This window comes from Argiope bruennichi, chromosome 6 (assembly GCF_947563725.1).
Source record: "Argiope bruennichi chromosome 6, qqArgBrue1.1, whole genome shotgun sequence".
NCBI classification, from domain to species: Eukaryota; Metazoa; Arthropoda; class Arachnida; order Araneae; family Araneidae; genus Argiope; species Argiope bruennichi.
The window spans coordinates 77,623,703-77,642,901 of NC_079156.1; the positions used below are offsets into that span (position 1 = coordinate 77,623,703).

Genomic DNA, 19,199 nt, shown 5'->3' on the forward strand with positions numbered 1-19,199 from the left:
TCCCTTAGTTTGCGAGTTCAAACCCTGCCGGCCGAAGATTCCCCGCGTGCTTGGTGGCTGACGCGCGTTAAATCTGTCGTGGTCACAAAGTCCTCCATGTCGAGAGTAATACCACTGGGGGTACTGGATCGGGGTGATCATTCTCTGATTCAGGTCTAAATTACGATCTGTGTTTGCGTGAATGAAGTCCGCCCCGTAAAAAGGGCTGTGACGTGTGTGTAGCTAAGTCGTTCTCTTGGCCCTAGATGAAGTGCCATAAGAAACAACAACAACCAGAAAAGTGCCCTGGACTTTTCTTACTGTCTCCAGAAAAGTATTCTGGAACTTTCCCTGCTAGTATAAAAGCAGAAGTTTTGTCAGTCACTGCATTCTCAGTTCTGAGTTGAGTTAAATAGCTCTACTTTTTGTGTGTGTCATTGTGTTCTACACTGAAGTATCTACATGACAATATTAAGAAAAAACAATTTAAAAAATTGTAGATTTATTTTTACAACAATCACACTTTATATTTTCACATTCTTCAATGTTATAAGGAAAACACATGATGAGAATGAAATGGACAGGTTTGGACTGCACCTCAAAAATCATATCAGGGCTGAATTATAAAGTGATTCATGCTTAGTTTATCAAATAATTACTTTTATCAAATGAAAAATGAACAACAACAACAACAAAAAATCAAATTAAACTGTTTTATTTATATGAAAATAAGTGATAAACCCAGATGATTATTTCAATACACCAAATCAGAATTCTGAAATATCTAATGCATTACTTATTCCAAATCATATGATTAAAGCAATATATAGAAATAAGTTTTAAAATAATACACAAAATGAGTTACATATCAGCAAATGTTGTTCCCATGTAACCAACATTAGCTCGTTCCAAGTCTACATAGGTGATGTACATTCTGAAAATAGTGAAAAATTGTTAAACAAAATTCTTAATTGTTTTGATGTTAAGAATTCAAAATTAACTTCCTAAAAAATTTTTTTAATGTGGTAGATATAAAACTAAGCTGATGTAATAAATTAATACAAAGTTTTGAAATATATACAAGATGAAAATAATTCAAAAATCTAAAATTTCATCAAAGTAAAAGATTTTCATCTCAATCTAATCATAAAATTTTCTAAATAGTAAAGCCAATGTGAGAAAAATTTAGTTTCTTAACATCTACTCTACTATAATTCTACTGTTTTATCTAAAATAGTTTCTGCCAATTCCTGTAACCATATCATAAGTTAAATATGCAATTAGTTACTTATTTCCCATCCATAAACATTTTATTACCACATCTATCCCATTTAGTGTTAGGCATGACAACTGAGAGAAGAGCTACACATAATAATACTTTGCCTTGCATTATTAAAATATCAGGAATTTTAAAGCATAAACAACTATCATATAAAACTTTTTTTATTAGATTTCACATAACTCAAAACATTTTAGTAGCAAAAGCTCCTGAAAAATTCTTCAATGGTAATCAATAAAAATCATTTCAGAATACAAACTGATTAACCCTTTAATTATGCTCTTATATGCTTGATTTTAAAGAAAAAAGTTTTTGACAATATTTCTTTACTAAAAGAGAAAAGGGAGAGGGGTAAGTTGCCTAATTTGAAGATTTGCAATAAAATTATAATATCCTTAAAAATATTACATTTTATTAAAGTTTTTTAAACAAACAATTATACACCATTTTTATTATCAATTACAATGATTAGATTTTCATCATATACAGGGTTGTTAAAATTAAACCTTGTTAAGTTACAGGATTATAGAAAACATTCAACATATCCAAATTACATGAAAATTGAATAACAAGTATTTCAGATGATCATCGTTTATTAAATGAAATAATTAAATACAAATTCACAAAAAATTAACAAGCAATAAAAAAAGAAGAGAAACAGGGTATTTATAATAAACTTGTCTTAAGAATTCTCAGGGTATGAGATCAAGTTGGTCCAAGGACCCAGAAATTACGAAACAATAGCTGATCAACAGCAGTCATTATGAAAGTATGTTGTAGCAAATGTCAAATTAGTTAGTTACATGTAGATGTGTATCATTTCAAATGAATATTGTGTCATGAATGTTTCAATGTGATTGGAGTTCTGGAATTAAAAAACTAATCATTATGTAATAATATTATAGTTCAATAAAGGAATAAGTTTCTCTCTGTAAAAATATGGCTAAATGATTTTTTTTTTTAAATCTCAAGCCATTTGAATGTCTTGATAAGTTTGTGTTGCAAAATTAAAAATACTTTAACTGCATTTTAATATACTTTATGTAGTACTAACCGCTAACAGCAAAATTCAGTATATTTATCATATGGAAAATGTATCACCCAACATACTTACAGCCACATTTTTATGATATTTAAACTTAGAATAACCACAGCGCTCTGACATGGTGAAGATTAATTTGAGCTTTATGTTACAGAACAGACGATATTGCTAAATTAAGATAAATTTTTCAGTTACAAATTGCTGATTTTAGAGTTTGTGCTTTATGGCACAAAAGCCAACTTTGGCTAAGCTGCGTCACACTCATGGAATTAAAATATTTGTATCAATATATAATAAAATCAAAACATAGAATGTTTACAAGTGTAAAAATGCTAGTTATGAAAAAGTGCAGCAATGATGTATGGAACAGTATCAAAAAGCACAGCTAATATTTATAAAAACCAATATTTTTTAAAAACTAAAAAGGCCAACAAGACGAATTTTGGAATCGGAGTAAGATTTCTGACAAAATGTAAGACAATGTGAAGAAAATCATGGACATTCTACAAGAATGTGTATACAGATATAGGACTGTTACAAATTGAACAAAATGGTGATGGTTCCTTTATCAACAAATGCTGATGGGTGAATCAAGTGTGACCAATTTTCAACCTAGTTAAAATGGTGTTCAGTTTTCTGCTGTGTAAAGTGGGCCAGAGATTGACTGTAGGCTTAATTGTATGGAGTTTATTACAAAACTGTGTGTCCCAATTAGTTTGCCTTTGGGAATGTGCGACATATATTCTTGTAATCTGGAAGAGGGATCCGTGTGGGCAGGAAAGTAATATCTGACTAAGTTTCCAAGTCAGCTTTTTCATTTCACGAAATTCCCACATTTGCAGGGATCAAACATAAAATAATTTGGAAGGCCTTCTAAATAAGTTTGTCATACAAGTATAAAATATTAAAAAGCACAGGTGTATGTAAAGGTGATAGAGATAACAGAGTGCCCAGGGAATCTATATACATTATGTAGTTACCTGCAGAACAGTAACTTCTGATGTGAAAACGGAACAAAAATAATGAATTCTATAAGCTATTGTGAAATTTGAAATGATACAAGTGCAAGTATGATGAAACCTCTAGAATTATCTGTAAAAATCTGTTTGAATTTATGATATTTTTGACAATGATCAGCAAAGATTAGCCGATAAATGATATCTGCAGTGCTTTGTTTATCGAAATGTTGAAAGGGATTCATGTATTAGATATCATGAGATTTTCATGATGGCAAGAGAAATTACTGCTGAGGAGCTACTTGTCCCTTCTGTAGATGCAGTTCCGAAATTAAACAAGTCATTCTCTCAAAGAATGATGGTATAAATGATGGTCAAGCAACCTGAAGGTGTTGTCAAAACTAGCTTTAATTAAAATTATACAAAGATGACCAGGATTTGATAAAATTTTTAAATAATAATGGATATACAGTATCTGCCTCCTGATGTTGTCAGGAGAAGGCTTATTGCATTTTATTTACAAACTTTGTACAGGTGAAGCTCTAAACACCCCAGAACACTATCGAAGAGCAACATAATGGACAGTAACCAATTTCTGAAGAATACTGCATCTTGCAGAACTACAGACATAGTATCCATAGTCAGTTTCAATAAAATTATTGCTCTGTAGATGCGAAGTTAAAGTAAACAATTAGCATCCCAAGAGGTGTTAAAGTTTTTTTTCTTTTTTCTTTTCTTAAATAAGTTACATGAGAGGCAAACATAATCAAAAATAAAGCCCCAAAATTTAACTTTACCAAGTACTTTAACAGATTGATCTTTTATGTGAATTGCCAGTTCAGAATGGAGGCTGCATTTGCTACTGAAATGTATGCAATTTATCTTTTCATATGAAAATAAAAATCCATTCTTATCATACCAAACTGAAAGTTGAATTATTGCCATTTGAAGCTGACTTTCAATAAAAGCCATACTATCTCCAGAAGAAGATATGCAAAGATTGTCTATATATAAATGGCCTTGTACATACAAGGTAAATGATCCAAAATAATATTAATTTTTAAAACAAAGAGAGTCACAATCAAGACACTTCCCTAAGGGACTCTTTCTTGTACAAAAACATCTGAAAATTCTAAACCCAACTGAATTCTGAAAAGCCTTAGTTTCAAAATGTTTTGGATAAAGATCAGCAAATTTCCTCTTAAATTACAATTGTCTTTCATGATACCAAAGCACCAAATTGTGTCATAAATTTTTGCAATGGAAAAAAAAATATATATATGGTTTTTATAGAGAAAAGTATTTCAACATCAGTTTCTAAAGTCAATAAATTGTCCAGAATTGATTGCTCTTGCCTGAAACCACTATAATAAATGTTTAAAATTTTATTTTGTTCCAAACAGAATACAAGTCTGCCATTAACAATTTTTTCGAGCAGCTTGCATAAACAGCCACTCAGAGCAATTGGCCAGTTCAAAGGATTTTTACCAGCTTCCAGAAGAGGTATTACCATTGCTTCTTGCCAGGAAGTCGGAAAATATTGTTCTTGCCAAATTCTGTTATGCAAAAAGAATCAGCCTTTTAGATAGGTTTCAAAAAGATATTTAAGCATATCATATCTTATATTATCTGGTTCAGAAGAAGATCTGTGTACACTGTTGATCGAAGTTTTAAGTTCGCAAAGTGTTAATGGCCTGTTATATGAGGTATCTGTTGCAGTTTGCAAATCTAGTGCAAATCTAGTTTTTCTTTTTCCCATTGAAAGATTATAATTTTGAAGTGCATTTGTGTAATAATTATAGCTACCAGTGTCAGGGAAAGTCGAAGTCATTGAAAAAGAAGAAGAATCCTGTAAAGAACTTATAGGATTATTATTTTGAAGTTTGGAATTTCATTATTTGTAAATCTCTCTCTCTCTCTCTCCCTCTCCCTCTCTATTTTTCTAAAGAATTAAGTACTTTCTTTTTTCAACTAGATTTTGAATAAATAAATAAAATAGATGTATACAATTTCTCAGAGTTATGTTCTTCTAAATCAAAGAAAGTTTTTAAAAAAACCAAATAGGAAAATAACAGTATAATTATAATAGTCTTTACATAAAAGAAAAGAAATCTTACCAAAGAAAATAAATAAAAAACAATTACCTATCTGCTTTTATGCCAAGGTTATCCTTTACATGTTCAAACAGAGCTTTTGATATTTTCACATTTTCAGATGTACCCAAACTTCCAATACTTCCCAATGTTGCATTTGCACAAGGATCTGAGGTTCCACCCCAAGATATCATCTGGTCAGGATTAACATGAACAACAACATACTAAAAAAGAAAAGAATATTCTAATTTACAATATTCCCATTAAGTACTGAAACATGAAATCTAAAATTAATCAGTAATTATTACTTACACTTTTTTTCTCATTCCATTTTTAATTGATGCTCAATTGTTAAATATATGTACAAAATAAATATATAACAAATTTTATGTTATATATTTATATGTATTATCTGTTAAATATAAAACAAATTTTCAAAAGAAATTTTATTATTTATTTGATTTAATTTTCATTTACTATTTAAATATATTATTCACCAAAATTAGGAGCATTAAGGGCTAAATAATCCCTAAATAATCCCAAATTGAAGGCAGTTCTTTAATACTGTGACGGTTTTTTTCAGGTAAAAGTTTTTTTTTTTTTTTTTTTTTTTTTAAATTTCTGATTTAAATTAGATAAGTCGATAATGGCAAAATACAGCAGAGGTGATTACTGGGGTGAAATACTTGACGACTTATAAGCAGTGAAAGTCAAAACTGCAGCTTCGGTTTCTTTGAAGATAGGGACATGTTGAGCAAAATGGCTGTTCATTATTTTTCCCAAAACTATGGGTAGCCAATATAATCACTATCAGTGCATTTTAAGGTGCCAATTTCCCTGCAGCATTTTGGTGTTATGAAATTATTCTTTCAAAACTGGAGGCGTAGCTCAAATGGATGCATCCATTTGAGCTACATAAATATAAAAATAAAGTAGTATTCAGATGACATATTCTCTTTGAGAAAGAAACAATTAGTATAAATAAAAATACTTCTCATAAAATAGTTTTTTCACTATTTAAAGTGAAGGATTCTCTTTTATTTTCAACGAATATTTGTAGACATTAGTAGTAATAGATAATTTTCGTAGATAAACCTCATTTCTTTCAGGATCTGAAATTTTTTACACCTCAAATCCTTCTATTTTGCATTCATGCGTTTAATTAAGTAACCTTAAGCGTTGTACGAGAATACTCATCAGGTTTTAAATTGCCCATTTTATAAATATAATCAGGGTGGCGAAATGAATGCTTTTGAAATTTGAAACATCCTACTTTAAGAATATGCCAAAAATGGGAAAATTTGTGGCTTATTTCCACAGATTTTGGAAAAATAATGCATCTGCACGTTGAAATATCGAGACATTATTGAAATTTCTCCATACTGCTGGGAAACAAAGAAATAAGCATGGGAAGAAGTTTAACCTGATATCTTAAGAATAAGTATGAAGCATTTTTCACGATCATTTGAAAATGATTTTTTTATCTTATAGGAAAAATAAGGCAGTTTGTTTTATATAATACTAGCCGCCTTTGGCGACCAGCCGGTTTGCCAATCTTAATGTTCGTTAAAATTTTAATAATTAAATATTTTATGCAATTTCTACTTTAATAGCTTCTTCATCAAAATATTTTAAAACTTCAAATTTTGATTATCATATAATTCATTCATAATATTATAAAGGCCTTCAGCCATAACGTAATATGTATCTCTCTCTCATTTTCTGTTAGCACCCGTAGAATTTATGCTTTAAATTAAAGTGGTAAGAATTAATCTTCAATTAATATAATAATATATTTTACTGAAACAAAGCATTTTTTTATAATCTGATTACTGAAAATAGAGTCACTCAGCGTTTAAACTTTACGGGCACTAAAGAATATCTTTTTTAATTTATGTAATATCTCAAGAGTTGGCCAACAAAATTTTCTTAGATTCATTATGAGCAGATCGATTCATTAACAATGTTTAAATTTAAATGCATCAAACACTAAGAAAATAAAACGAATCGTTTAAAATAAACGGTTGAAAACAGGTTTTAAAAAAATTACTTAAAAAACGATGTACTTAAAACTATAAGCATATACAAAAAATATAGAACTAACATAAATACAATTTACTTACAAAAGCATGCAACTAACCCAAAAATAATTTAAATCATCCATTGATAACGTTGTCATGACAACAATCAGAACAGAATGCGCATGCGTGAATTTTCTTCGCCGGTTACGTAACGCAAATACGTGATTTTTTCTACGCCAGTTGGGGTAACGCTATGCGGATTAGAAATTTTTAATTTCCTTTATTCTGTTTTATTTTAATTCAAAAGTACTTCAGAATGAATCTGAAAGATAGATTAATGAACAATATTTAATTTTAAATGCATCAAACACTAAGAACATAAACAGAATCGTTTGAAATAATCAGTCGAAAAATTTTAACCCTAGCCTCATTACTGTTGGGAGAAAAAAAAAAACTGAAGCCTTTCTCGTTTGGCGCTGGGGATAATGGAAGATTTTTTTTGGCGGAAAAGTTGGCGGTGGGGAAAATGGAAGATTTTTTTGGCGGGAAAGTTAGTTTTTAATTAATAATTAAAAATTCGACAAAAGGAACCCCAGGTGCACATTCCCAACCTCCAATGTATACACGTGCCAAATTTGGTAGCTGTATGTCAAACAGTCTGGCCTGTAGAGCGCCAACACACACACACACACATTGAGCTTTATTATAAGTATATAGATATCATAGATTTGGATAATATTTGACCATAAATATTTTTTAATAATAACTTCTTTACATATGCATAAATTCACTAAGTTTCAAAATAAATAAAACAAATTTCATAAAAATGTTAAATATTATATTTATATATAGAGAGATTTAACATCAAATTCATTCCTCCAATCTTGTAAGTTTCACTCCCCACCTTTATATTTCAATTTCAATAGCACCACTAGTACTGTCTGTAGTGAATCTTTAAAAAACAGGCTTATTTATAATCAAATTTAACCCACTGACTGCATAATTTTTAAAAATCACTATTTAGATGTGATGTTTGCAAATAAGTTCAAATATTTTTCAGAGTGAACTGATATTACATGTTATAAAATAATAACATGATATAACAAAAATCTATAATTATAAAAATAAACACTCTAAATTGAGAAACAAAGGGGGTGTAAAGAAAATGGACTGATTTCCAACCTGCAGAAATCACTGGACAAGCAGCTGGAGTGCTAATAGTTTGAGAAGCAAGTAGTGGAATTTTGCGACACAAAGGATTCAAATGATCGGCAAATTTTAGGTGAAATAAATTTAAAGTACCTCATACATTTACATTTTTCTAAGGAAAATTTCAAAATTCCCTGCATTTAATTTGTTTTATGGAGAATTTTTAAATTCTCTATATTTTTCCAATTTTCTTGGTTCATGCTGTCTTTTAAACTTTTTCATGGCTTAAAAACTGTTCGTTCAATTCATTAAAATAGATGCATCATTTTCATTGAGTTCTATTTAAGAATGTAAACTTTTGTATATAGCAGAAGAAACTGTGGAGCTGGAATGACAAGAATGTTATTTTTACTTCTTTCAAGTTGAAATAAACTTTTTTTTTTTAATGGCAGACAAAGTACTTGTTTTCATATATGAACAATACTTTTCTTGTATTATTAGTATTTCCCCAAATTCATTCAAAACCTTTCTCTGCAGACTTTTGAATTCATCTGTTGAGAGATAAAAGAACAGATACCTTAAAGATATAATGTTGGGTCATTTTCAAAATTCGGTGTCATGTGTTGTCCATGTGAAACACATTTTTTTTACAAGATGTTATAAAGTTTAAATGATTTTTCTTTTTACCATGTTTTTTAGCAGGCAATTTCCAGTGGAGAAACAATAAAATTAAAATAATTCATCTGATTTTTTTTTTTCTAATAAAGAAGTTGAGAGGAAACAAAAATTCAGCTGTACAAATCATAAAACTCAAAATGTTTTTTGCTGCATTACTTTCTAAAAATTAAAATTTTTATTCCGACATATTTTTTTATTGTGAAATATACTTTTAATTATGTTATAAAGAAGGTTTTAATAACCTTTTAAGAAGAATAGATGATTTTTACCAATTAAATACAGCTGTCCAGGCATTAAGTCATGTCTGTTACCATACAATATTTTTAACATTTTAAGCAACAAGATTGAAATTTTGAAATGGCAACACTTGTATACCAGTGAAACATGTTCTAAGAAAGAAATGCAAGCAGCCATCTTGAATGTTTGATTGAAGAAGCTGAAGCCTTTTTGTGGTACGTTTTTATTGCATGTCATGTCTGTTACCTTAATATTTTGTATAAAATATATTTATTTATTCAATTGGTTAATTTAGATTTTTACTTTTAATTAAAATGTATTTTCATGTTTTTATGGAATTATTTAGTTTCCTTAATTTTTGTACTTTGAAATGTCATGTCTGTTACTCTATATAGTAACAGACATGACAATCTTGGTAACAGACTTGACATGTTTCAAGATTTGAAATATGGTTCAATTTTTGGGTTTGTTTTCTTTAAATTTTAGTTTATATTTTAGGAAAAATTTTTTAAGGGTGGGGGGAAGGGAATAAATGTAAGTTCTTACTTTTTAAAAGTGCATATTTGTTACAGTTTTCATTTTTTTCTCTTATCTTCTTTGTTTTTTATTATCACATTGTATTTACCGAATTGATTAATGTTTGCAATGTTATCAAATCATTTGCTTTATTAAACATATACTATATTGATACAATCCATAAATCTGCACAGTTTTGGACTAAGAATTAAAAATAATTCTGAATTATGCAGGTTTCAATTCATTCTTTTGAACCTCTTAAAACATCATCAGAATATTTGTATATCATGAAATAATTATTTTAAAATATAAAAATCAACATATTTAATTAAAATATAAATTTTCCTCTTAAAAATTAGTTAATGAATTATTCAGATTATTACTGAAGATTGCTATAAATAATGTATTTAAAATAATTAAATAATAATTATTATTTTATTTTCTAAGATCATGGTGCTGACACCAGCTGAAAAACAAAAACTCTACAGAGAGCGTCGTTGATTAAATGCTGAAAAAGAAGAGGAAAATAAAAGGAAAGACCGTGAAAGGTAATAAAGCTTTTTTTTTGTAATTAGTCATTGTATATTTTTTGAAATTAAATTTTATTTTAATAGGCTTTTTTTTAAAACAATTTATAAAAATGTAATAATTTTTATGCTTGTGTATAGTAATGATAATTTTTATAACATTTGTTTATGCTTGTTGTCGGAAACATTTTTATAAGATAGAAAAAATTATTTCCCAAGTGATTTATTACTTCTTCTTCTTCTTCTTTTATTTTTTTTTTTTTCAGGGGGAGAAAAAGGCTTCCAATAAAGGAAATATCTGCTCGTGCTCAAAGGAAATACTGGAGAACTGCACAAAGGAAATGCCGTCAAAATAAAGCAAGGAAAATTGCAGCATCCGAAACACCGTGCACAACATCTGATGTAAATTCAGGAACTTCTGCCAAGAAATCAGGAAGAAAACGAGTTCTGCAAAATAGATCTAAAGTTGTTAGAGAAAACTTAAAGTTGAGAAATGAAATAAAAAAAATTGAAGATTAAGACTGATATGTATAGAAAAAGATGTAGCAGAGCTAAATTAAAGGTTGAAGAAAATTCTAGTAGTAACAGCCCAAGATCAAAAGCCAAACGTTCTTTAAAGGAAAGTTTTAATGTACAGTTAACTCCCAGTAAAGCTAAGGTTGTTCGGCAGGTTACTTTGTTTAATGCTTTTAGTTCTTGCCTAAAAAACAAATATGCAAAATCGACAAATCACGAAAAACGATATTTACAAAATTTAATGCTCTATTCATCACTAAAAAAGTACAGGATATTAAGAGCAGGCCAGAATAGTTATTTTGGTTCCAGAATTTATGAAAAACGGAAATCAGACAAAGAAAGCATCAAAATTAAGAGACAGTTAGTTACCAAATTTTTTTGAGAGATGATGTAAGTAAGGCAACAGCAGGAAAAAAGGAAACAATTACACATAAGAAGATAAAAATGCAAAAACGATATCTTTTAGATAGTATGAAAAATCTACACAAAAAATTTGTAAAGGAGAATAATTTTGTAAAAATTTCTTACACTACATTTACGAGATTTAGACCATTTTATGTGATTGCTCCTTCAGTTGATGGACAAAATACATGCTTGTGCATAATCCATGAAAACGCATCCCTAAAAGCTCAAGCACTACATCGATTGAAAATTATCAATACTGCAGATTTCAGTGAGCTGGTCAAAAATTCACCGTGCAATGAAAATAGCAATTCATGCATGTATAACATTTGTGAGACATGTAAAGGGAGAGAGGTAGAGACAAACACCCATGATTTAGTTGAGAAGGTAAAATGGCAGATTTGGTCTCAGAAAATTGAAAAGAAAGAAAAAAATATTGATGGGGATAAAAAAAAAAAAAAAAAAAAAAACAACAATTATTTGAATAATGTCAAAAGAAACAATGGAGACTACTATTTCAGAATTAACAACAAAATTTAACTCTGACACGTGGAAATTAAAAAAACATGTCTTTAATATAAGGCAACAATATACTGCTTACAGAGACTGTAAAGAAAATTTACAACAGAACAAAGCAATGGTTCACATTGATTTTTCTGAAAATTACGTGTGCAAACATGCTACAGAAGTGCAGGCATTTCATTTCGGAGGATCGAGAAAGCAGGCAACTCTGCATACTGGCGTTTTATATCTAGGAAACCAGCATGAACCAATTTTGTTCAGCACAATTTCCGAACGTTATGACCAAGGTCCTGCAGCAATTTGGGCTCACCTTCAGCCAATATTCAACGAGCTTAAGAGAATTTCCCCCGAAGTTGAAATTATCCACTTTTTTTTCTGATGGCCCTACCACGCAATATCAGCAGAAGAAAAATTTCTTCCTTTTGAATGAGCATATAGCAAATAATGGTTATAAGTATGGGACATGGTCTTTTTTTGAGGCTGGTCACGGCAAGGGTGCTGCTGATGGAATAGGGGGAGCCATTAAGAGAGCTGCTGACAAAATAGTTGCACAGGGGACAGATATACCCGATGCAAAAACTCTGTTTAATGTTTTAATAAATAAAACAAACATTCAGCTTCATTATATCTGTGAAACAGATGTAGAAATGTTTAAAAAAATAATTCCATCTGATATTCCTGTTTTAAAAGGAACGATGAGCGTACATCAAATTTTTTAATTTTTTCTTTTGGGAACGACTCAATGTTTTTTTTAGGGATTTAAGCTGTTTCTGCAGACAGAAAAATGTCTGCGACTGTTTTACAGTTAATGTATTTGCATTAAAAGAAAATCAACAAGAAAGCACGGCCATGACAATAAATAACGCAGAAAATAATTGTAGATCTTTTTCTTCTCCTTTATCCAACAATTTTCAACAAGATATTCAAGAAGGAAGCTTCGTACTTGTAAAATTGGAGGGTAAACGATCGATAAAATATTTCGTTTCAGAAATAATCGACATCCAGGACAACAATTTTACAGTTAAGTATTTAAAAAAAAAGTCAGGAATCATGCAAAGTTCTTTCGAGAAGATGATAAAGAATATAATATTGAAGCAGAGGATATTGTAATGAAACTTCCAAATCCGAATCTAACTGGATGCTCTTTTCGCCAATTACAATATTTGATGTGGATCTCTCCAAATATGATGTTGAATAAATAGCACTGTAACTCAAGAAAATACTAAAAAATAAAATGTGTACACATGTTCCAATTTTGTATATGTGAATTTCAAATAATATAAACATTTTTTTTTTATTTTATAGTAAAAAGTTATGTACTAAAAGAGAAACATATTTTAGCTTAATTCAAGCTTTACATCAAAACTTGGCTCCTGAATTTATGTCATGTCTGTTACTCAGTGTCATGTCTGTTCCCATTTCAAAATTTTCCTTAAAAAGTTTAAATTGACATAATATTGCTACAATTAGAGTTACATATTAATTGACTCTGCCTAGTATATATAAGAATGACAGACATTTTGCATTGTTTTTTATAGTGTTTTATTTTAAAAAATCCTTATAAGAATTCTATGTTAGTAACAGACATGACAAACAAAAGTATAAAAATACCATAAGAAATATTTTTTTATTCGAAAGTCTTTATTATATGGTTAAAATGACTCTATACTTATATTAAATATAGTTTTACGTTACTGTGCACTGAACTTAAATACAAAAATTTCAAGAAAAATGTCTGGTAACAGACATGACAATTTTCATCATATCTGACCAAAAAACATCAATTAAAAATATATAAAAGAAAAAAATGTATCAAAAATATTCAAGTAATATACAGAAATAATGTCTGTTTAATAATATTTAAAAAAAAGTACTAATTAAAAAATTTGTTATTTTTTTCTTTTCAATTTCCAAATGGCACCGAATTTTGAAAATGACCCAGTTATATAATCAGATCCAGTATGGTACTAAAAGGATAAAATTGCCCCCCTTTTCTTTTCAGGGGGAAAAAAAAGTACTTTGTACACACACACACACACACACACACACAAACACACACATTGAATTATATTCAAAATAATTTTTAAACTATTATAAAAACTGACCGAAATCGGTTTCTTGAGAACTTCTGCAACTAATTTTGCAGTATTCTTTAAGAAATCTCCAGGAATTTTGTCTTTGGAAACATTAGTATTCAGAATAAATGTTGGCATTTTCTGTAAAAATAAATAAAGAATAAACAAATAAAACACTAAATTATAAAATGAAAAATTGATGTAAACTTTAGATTTTTTTAAAAAAAATTTGAAATGATTAGTAATTATTATTAAGATACTAGGTACAGTATTCTATCACTTCCCATTAATAGAAATCTGCTGAACTAATATAGCTCCATGGAAAAAATAAATAAATTAAAGAGTATACTTTGGATGTTATTCAGACTTCTCTAAAGTGAAATTTAAGGCTTATCTTTTTAAGCAAGGAGCATTTCAACTAAAAATTGAAATGTATACCAAAAACAGACTAAAAATAAAACAGAATGAAATATTAAAATAAAATTTAAAAAATTCAAACCTTATCACCACATAGATCATGCTGTCATCAAAAGGGTTTTTGCTTTGAAGTTCAGAACAATAATTTGAAATTTAGATATTAAAACTGATTAAATTATAAAAAGAAAAAAAATTATACATTTTTTTATTTTAAAGAAAAGACTATGCTAAGAAAAGTGGAAATTCAGTTCTTATCACTCAATTTTTCTTTACGATAAAAAAAAAAAGATTTCCATTAGAAAAAATGGAATGAGAGAATTCAGTAAATATTTATCAATTTCATATACCCTGTATTTTCAGATAGGGTATATAAAATTTATAAAAATTAAAACTTCAGGTAAAAAAACTTTGATACAAAAATAATACTTGTAAAATTGAATGGTTTCATATGAAACTTTTGGAAATGCAAATAAATGTAAGATTCGTATATTTCAAATAAATCATTTGAAAATGATAATAATAATTGCAAAATTCAAAAATATCAAACAAAACACTTGTGAATGAATGTAACAAACACAAGATTCAAAATGCTCTTGTCATATTTGGGAACTAGAAAAAAAAAAAAATGTAATATAAAAAATATTTGTATTTTGTAAAAAACAAGTATTTGGACACAGTGATAATAGAGGGTAGCTTAATAACTGTCAGGGGTGTAACAGTTTCCACTGAGGTATTTACTACCTTAGTCTAATGATCACATGCCATTAATTATTAAGTATATAAGAATCTTGATATGTTAATTTTTCATTCACAAGGTCTGCATGCATAATTTTTAAATAATAGATTAGAAAAAATTTAAAAACTCATATTTTGAATAATATTATAAAAAGATTATTACATTATAATAGAAAGATGCAATTTAAAATTAAATCAAAAGTATAGAATATAAATTTTGAATTTCATTTGTTGAGTCAGTTGATAGAGGCTTTTTTTTAAAACACTAATCACTTTTTGAAGAATATTCACTTTTTAATTAATCACAAAATGAATTTTGAGCACTGTAATTGGAGACTATGGCAGGTGACGGAAAGCTTTTTATATTGAGATGATAATTTAGCAAGGAAATGACGTCGAGATCGGGATTATTCAGCACAGGTAAGGAGCCAGAAATTTTTTTATGATGACAAGGAGTTCCAACACCTTGAAGATATAAGGGGCACGAACATGACGATATGGAGCACAAACACAAAGGTATCTATTGAACAACAAAGCCAGAATGTTGGATGAGGTCACAGAATGCAGGGGATATTGCATCGGTTGACGTGGAAAGACACAGCGAAGCTATGCCACAGGAGACTGACTGTAGACGGCTGGCTGGAACGAAGAGCATCGGTGAAGAGCTATTTGCATGATTCATTTTCCTTTCCCGTGGATTTAATTTTTATTCTTTTAGTTCATATTACAATTTTTCACAGGAAACTATCCTTGTCGACTCTTTAATATGTAAGCCTTATTTTATGTTAAGCGGAATGCAGATTCGAAGACAATGAAGAGATTTTGATTTCGCGATGTCGTTTCATTTCATACTGCCGCCTTTGGCGACCAGCCAGTTCGCAAATCTTAATATTCGTCAAAATTTTAATAATTAAATATTTTATTCAATTTCTACTTTAACAGCTTCTTCAACAAAATATTTTAAAACTTCACATTTTGATAGTCATATAATTCACTCATAGTATTATAAAGGCCTTCATAGTATTATAAAAGCATTTTTTTGTAATATGATTACTGAAAACAGAGTCACTGAGCGTTTAAAGTTTATGGACACTGAATAATATCTTTCTGAATTTATGTAATATCTCAAGTATTTGTCAATAAAATTCTCAGATTCATTAACAATGTTTAATTTTAAATGCATCAAACACTAAGAAAATAAAATGAATCGTTTAAAATAATCGGTCGAAAACAGGTTAAAAAAATTACTTAAAAAACGATGTACTTAAAACTATAAGCATATACAAAAATCTATATTAATAACATAAATACAATTTAATTACAAAAGCATACACCTAAAAATAATTTAAATCAAGTTTGCTTCCGTTGATAACAGTCGTCAACAATCAGAACACAATGCCCATGCGTGAATTTTCAATGACGGTTGGTAACGCAAATATGTGAATATTTATACGACAGTTGGGGTAATGCTATGCAGATTAGAAATTTTTAATTTCCTTTATTCTGTTTTATTTTAATGCAAAAGTACTTCAGAATGAATCTGAAAGGTCGAATAATTAACAATGTTTAATTTTAAATGCATCAAACATTAAGAAAATAAAAGAATCGTTTGAAATAATCGGCCGAAAATTTTTAAACCTAGCTGCATTAGCGTAAGGGGAAAAAAAAAAAAAAAACTGAAGCTATACTCATTTGGTGGAGGGGAAAATAAAAAGATTTTTTTGGCTAGTTAGTTTTTAATTAATAATTAAAATTCTAATTAAAAATTCAAAAAAAGTGACGCCAGGTGCACATTTTCAACCTCCAAAGTAATCATGTACCGAATTTGGTAGCTGTAGGTCAAACAATCAGGCCTGTAGAGTGCCAACACACACACATTGAGCTTTATAAAAGTATAGATAGGAGAAGCACGCATTATTTACAAGAAGGCGTGGACAAGGCACATCCGCCACAGCACGTTGCAAAAGCAGAAGTTGGCAAGAAGAGCAAAATAAATTATCCCTCATCTTATGAGATATGGACAAGGAAAATATTTTTTTTTCAGTGCTAATATATTATTAAGATTCTGATAGGAATTTCTGACACATGTCAATCAGAAGTAAGGGAAACACAGGGATCTTTTAAAAAGAGTGTGTCCTATCCCTTCAAGCGGAGCATGAGAATGTATCGGCGTTTAGTCGATTCAGCAATTTTATAAAGCTTCTCTTGAATTCAGTAGAAAAAGTGGAATTGGAACACAAAATAAGAGAATATTTTAAAATGAAGTTATTATGGGCTAAATTAAGATAAAATCTTGGAAATTAATTAAATTGAAATTAGAGTTAAAATATCATTACATATATATATAAAGTTACTGGATGTTTGTACATCCTCATATATTATCTATCTACTATCCATATTCAGACATAATTTATCTATTGGAAGTTTGTTAGGCAGTTAGTTCGTGAGAAAGAGAATAATAATATGCTTTGAGCTAGACAGATGCCATAAATATATATATATTTTTAGAACTGTAGTTCTAACAAAATTGAGAATGAATCTCATTTAAGAAAGATCTGTCTAGTCCACATATTCAAATATAATAATATAAAATTTACATAATTACATTAAAAAAAATGTATTTTTTTATTGATTTTCACACCCAAATTGTGGATCCGTACCTAATGTTAAATGAAATCAGCCAATGAAAAAAGGTCCAAAACACTTATTTAATTGTTCCCACTATTCTACACAATCAAACACAAAATATTGCATACACAGATATGAAATTAGAGGCAAGTATAATCGTACTGTATTTTACTTTTTTAGTTTCTAGCTGCTGATTTTTCACATGCCACAGGCCTTTCATGTAGAAATTCTGCTTCAGAACTATGCATCATCTAACTCGCAATATCAGAAAAGAAGAATGCTAATTTGACAATCTGGTTCATTGGCTTAGAATTCATTCATCTATTTTTTTTATATTAAAAGCATTGAATTCAAGTTTAAAAAAATACTTGTATAAAAACAAACTGGTTCAGTAATTTAAAACTGTAGTTTATAAAACTACATCATTTTGAAACTTATTTATAGGTTATTTCGCAACAATAATAATGCACTTTTATCCCACAATTTTTAAAATAACTCTTTATGCTTTAAAATTATTATAGATTTTCACTATAGATTTAATACTTTCTTTAAATGCATAATACTTTAGAATAAAATCAAAATATTGGGGGGAAAAAATTCGGGCTTTTTACCGAAATCAATGAGTGTACAATTATAATCTAGTTCAAATATTATAGTTAAATTACATTATCTTTCTAGACATATATACCGAATTTCAGAACTTTCTCTTTTGAAAACGGCATAAACAAACAAAAAATATAAAAAAAAGTTCAAATATCAAAAAAGTTCAAAATCTATTGTTCGACTGCACAAAGTATTTCAGTAAATAATTTCACAGACGAAAAAAAAAAAAAAAAAAAAAGAAGGGGGGGGGAATTAAATATGATCAGACATGAAAGTTCTACTCTATAGCTCATTTTGAAATACTAGAATTAATCAAAGCAATTTTACAACACTACGATTTTAAACGTTACCCGAGTTGATATCTTGATCGTTACGCTGCAAATCAACACGAAATAAGCAATCCAAGCTAGATATTTGTAAGTTCAAACATAGCGCGCAGTTGGGAAATGCTGGTAATGGTAACATTAATCGTAAAATTTTTTGAAATGAAACAGATTTGGGAAGAGATAGCTCGGCATTTAGTTTCATAAAACACTAAGAAAAAATAATATAATACAGAAGTTAAATTATGGGTTAAAGGTTATCAGAAGATAACAGAGCAATGAATATATATATATTATAATTATTAACTGATTATACTATTTTCAATCAAGAAATACTTACAAACAATGGCAAATTAAAGAGATTAGAAAACGACAAACTTCCGAATACTAGAAATTTCGAATTTGCTAATCGAAATATGTGATGCCACCTTTTTCTGAATAAATACCGCTAGTTAGTTACATATCATGTCACCTTAGGCATTCTTTTGCTGGTGCCATCTA

The 19,199-nt window shown here is 28.8% G+C and overlaps 1 protein-coding gene across 1 annotated transcript; it reads right to left on the reverse strand.

Annotated features, from left to right (window-relative positions):
• Nucleotides 1-678: 678 nt before the first annotated feature.
• LOC129972841 (macrophage migration inhibitory factor homolog) lies at nucleotides 679-19,158 on the reverse strand. Its single transcript, XM_056087134.1, has 4 exons — nucleotides 19,039-19,158; nucleotides 14,023-14,133; nucleotides 5,401-5,573; nucleotides 679-913 (listed from the first exon to the last, which is right to left on the reverse strand). Exons 2-4 carry the CDS (start codon nucleotides 14,128-14,130, stop codon nucleotides 841-843), a joined length of 354 nt encoding a protein of 117 aa, XP_055943109.1. The 5' UTR covers nucleotides 14,131-14,133; nucleotides 19,039-19,158; the 3' UTR covers nucleotides 679-840.
• Nucleotides 19,159-19,199: the final 41 nt, after the last annotated feature.